The sequence below is a fragment of the Dinoponera quadriceps genome, unplaced genomic scaffold, assembly GCF_001313825.1.
Source record: "Dinoponera quadriceps isolate SergipeBrazil2010 unplaced genomic scaffold, ASM131382v1 scaffold7579, whole genome shotgun sequence".
NCBI classification, from domain to species: Eukaryota; Metazoa; Arthropoda; class Insecta; order Hymenoptera; family Formicidae; genus Dinoponera; species Dinoponera quadriceps.
The window spans coordinates 5,157-9,084 of record NW_014561438.1 but is presented as its reverse complement, the minus strand read 5'-3'; the positions used below and the strand labels follow the sequence as shown (position 1 = coordinate 9,084).

Below are 3,928 nucleotides of genomic sequence, written 5' to 3'. Positions count from 1 at the left end.
CCATCATTTTCGATGACCTTAAGCCAACTATCAGGTAGCTGACGAATTTTCCTGCAATAAAAACATTGCGGTTTTGAGTCAATGAAATCATCAATACGCACTGTTAGCACATGCGAAACTATATTCTAACACATAGCATAAAAATTTCCGCAATATCCATTTGCAGTGAGAAATTACGATAAGATATTTCATAATCAAAGCCGTATCAGTATATGAAAATTAGAATTTATTAGCATCATATGAAAATGAGATGCCTTATCGTAAAATATTCATATATGGTCTAATGATTTTACCTTATTTTAAATTTAACTTATAATTAAGCTATAGTAAAATAACGTTATCTGTCGATAAATATTAATATATTAAATTCATAGTGCCAAACGCTATAAAAAGGCTTCACTAGCCCAGTCGTGCTTGTTAGGAAATGACATAATTACATTACACTTTCTTCGTCAGACGCGTGTATCACGATGATGTATGCTCAGTTTACGATAATTTTAATACTGACAACGCTCCTCTACACTTATTTAAACATAGAAGCTAAAGGAATATCCGGTAAGGCGCTGGAGGATACCTCTTCTGATAATAACGTTTTTCCAAAGGACTTTCTGTTTGGTGTTTCGACTTCTGCGCCTCAGACGGAAGGCGCATGGAATGTAAGCGGTAAGAGACTAAAAAATGAGAGATGCACTTTTTAGGCTAATAAACATTTCTATGTAGCTGAAGATACACTTTTATATTTTATAAATATCATCAATATCAGGAATTTTTTTTACTTTGTCATGCGTTTAGATATATTGTATATATCCTAAATATATTGTATAGACAGAGGACCGTCTGTGTGGGATGTCATGATTCATGCGGATCCGAGTTTACAACAGGACCGGAGTAATTTTGACGTAGCGACTGATTTTTATCATAAATACAAAGAGGATATACGTTTGGCCAAAAGTGTCGGTGTAAGCATTAAGATCCTCTTTACATCTCTTCGATATGAATATTTTTTAATACTTTTTAACTGTTTACTTACGAACAGAAAATATTCGTTTCACATATGTTGTGAATAAAGAAACGGCATTTATTGTAACATTTATTACAAAATGTGACAAATCTTGTTCCACAGGCTCAAATGTTCAAGCTTTCCTTTTCGTGGTCAAGAATTTTGCCGAGTGGCTTTACGAATCATATTAGTAAAGACGGTATACAATTCTATAAGAATGTACTTAATGAGATAGCAGCGAACGAAATGATTCCCATGGTTGCGTTGTTCCAAATGGACCTGCCGTATGATCTACAAAAGATGGGCGGTCTATCTAATCCCCTGTTTATTGACTGGTTCGAGCAGTACGCTCGACTTGTCTTCGCCACTTTTGGTGACAAAGTACGTATATGTAGGAGAATCCGAATACGCTTGATTTTTTGGGATACTTGATTCCTAACGATTATTTCAATAATTGTCAGATTTATTTATTTTTCACGTTAGAAACAATGTTTATTCCACAACGAAGTAATAATTTTTTTTTATTTTTTGCGTTTTTTCTCAATATGGTACATTTTTTTAAACGGTAAATTTTGGTCGCTAAAATATAAATAGCGTATATGTGGCGGAATGATAATAAGCTAAAGCATCATGTAAATCTATAATATTTCATTATTGACACGTGCATTGTAATGAAGGTTACCAAACAAATATTTCAACATCATGATTAAATTAAACGATAAGCATAACAACGAATATTTAGGTGAAACACTGGACGACTATCAGCGATCTGAATCTGCTTTGTTACTGTGGTTACGGCAACAGTTATATTCCGCAAGTAAACTTATCAGGAATCGCAGATTATTTATGCGGACACCATGTCTTGCTGGCTCATACGAGAGTTTACCATCTATATGATCGTGAATTTCGTCCTAAACAGAACGGTAAGGAGGCTATCGCTCTGCGACAATTTTTCGCAAAGATACGTGACTTTAAATTAGGTTCTTTTTAGCGCTGATTTTAAGTGATCCCTTAATTTTGTTGAAGAGTATATTACGCTGTTCTAGGAAATTATCTCTTTCTTTAAATGTCGAAGTTTAAATTTTCCAGGACATTTTGGACCAAAAATGTACATAAAAATAAAAATATCCAGAAAAATAATATTGTTTTCATTTAAGTAATGATATTTTGGGCCGGTCTTAGGCGAAGTGGGTTACACCATTTATTATCAAGTGCCCCAACCGGGGGATCCATCGTCAGATAGCGACGTGGCCATCGCGGAAGTTGACCATCAGAGGTTCAACAATTGGCTGGTACATCCGATTTTCAGCAGCACCGGTGATTACCCACCTATAATGAAGGAAATAGTAGCTATTCACAGTCGTATACAGGGGTTTTCTACGTCGCGTCTACCGAGATTCACGGAGGAGCAGATTCGCAACATGCGTGGTGCTTCGGATTTCCTTGGGATACATTATTATACGTACGAACTAGTAACGCCAATGAGCGACGTCGATATTCACGTTGTGAATTATGATAATGACTTCGGGGTGGCATATGCAGAAGAACCATCTTTCAGGGTATAAACTATTTTGTTTATTATACTTCTTTGTAACATTTGCTTTATTAAGATACGAAGACGTTACTTTATTTCTGTAAATTCTCTTCCGCCGCATCCTACATAAATTTGGCTTTTATTATTTGTTTGATGGTTGCTATTCAATGATTGCTAGTCTGTCGTAAACGTTTTCCATTAGAAATTATTATTAAGAAAATAAAATTTGCGAGTGTGAATGATACAATTTTCGCATTTAGGACGCACCATCAATGCTTGGGAAACTAATACAGCGCCTAAACCAGGATTATCATCCTACAATTTACATTACCGAGAATGGTTTTTCTGAATCCGCTTTGGAGGACAAAGCTAAGGTGGCATACTTTCGAGGGCACCTCGCAGAAGTGTTAAAAGCCATACGGAATGGCGTCGATATTCGAGGTTATCTGTTGTGGTCGTTGATGGATAGCGTCGAACTATATTTTGGTACACAGTAAGTTCATTGGTTTATTCAAATGTAATCTTTATCCAGATGTAATATTATACAGAATTTACTTCGGGATAATAAGGAATTATAATATTTGTGTTTTCCAGGCTTCAATTTGGTCTTTTCCATGTCGATTTTAATCACCCGAATCTTACTAGAACTCCAAGACTGTCGTCTAAATTTATAGCTCGTGTTTACGAAACACGACGCCTAGATTCAGCAGCTTGATATTATTAAGCTCCGTTATAAATATTGGAAATAATTAATAATATATTGTGTAATAAAATTATAAATATTTGTAATAAAATATATAATTTATCGACATCTAAAAAAATACACATGTTTCCATGTATATACATATATAATTTATATATATACCCATTTATATATCCCATTTTATATAATACATTTTATCATCTGTTCTGCAACTTGTCATAGACACAAATTTTCCAGGCAAAAGTTGCATGGTTTGAAAGGGGACACAGATGAAAATGCGGACTTGACCTTGCGTCACTCGCAAACCTGCCATATCCCAATGCAAATAAAGAATTTGTATTCGCGCTCCCTCGTGTCTGGCCGATAAATAAAGGAACACGTATATATACCAGGTGCAGAAGTATGAAACCGGAATTTCCCTGTAGATAGTGCTAGCCATCAGTTTAAGGACCGTAAGACCGCTTCTGCAGCGCCATCATCTCCCTCTAACAGCTGACGAAGATTTTCAACACACAACAACCCAAGTTCCATACACCGGTATATTTTTCTATAATCTTAAACATGTCGAGTTTTGTGCCTACGAACTACGATTTGCGGACAGCATTGGTTTTTTGTTATCATTTGAAGAAAACTGCTGCGCATCGAATGCTTGTCGAAGCTTACGGTGAACATGCTCTTGGTAAAACACAGT

The 3,928-nt window shown here is 35.5% G+C and overlaps 1 protein-coding gene across 1 annotated transcript; it reads left to right on the top strand.

Annotated features, from left to right (window-relative positions):
* The first annotated feature begins 417 nt into the window (after nucleotides 1–417).
* Nucleotides 418–3,325, top strand: LOC106750985 (myrosinase 1-like). The gene is made up of 7 exons (XM_014631705.1): nucleotides 418–663; nucleotides 826–959; nucleotides 1,124–1,381; nucleotides 1,743–1,923; nucleotides 2,183–2,559; nucleotides 2,795–3,027; nucleotides 3,129–3,325. The coding sequence occupies exons 1-7, from the start codon at nucleotides 471–473 to the stop codon at nucleotides 3,247–3,249; spliced, it is 1,497 nt and encodes a 498-aa protein (XP_014487191.1). The 5' UTR covers nucleotides 418–470; the 3' UTR covers nucleotides 3,250–3,325.
* Nucleotides 3,326–3,928: the final 603 nt, after the last annotated feature.

Bases quoted from the DNA above. Each gene is read 5' to 3' on its own strand.
- LOC106750985 (XM_014631705.1), top strand. From the start codon at position 471: ATGATGTATGCTCAGTTTACGATAATTTTAATACTGACAACGCTCCTC. The intron at 664-825 runs GTAAGAGACTAA...TATATTGTATAG, and splicing joins AGGCGCATGGAATGTAAGCG to ACAGAGGACCGTCTGTGTGG. The intron at 2,560-2,794 runs GTATAAACTATT...TTTCGCATTTAG, and splicing joins CAGAAGAACCATCTTTCAGG to GACGCACCATCAATGCTTGG.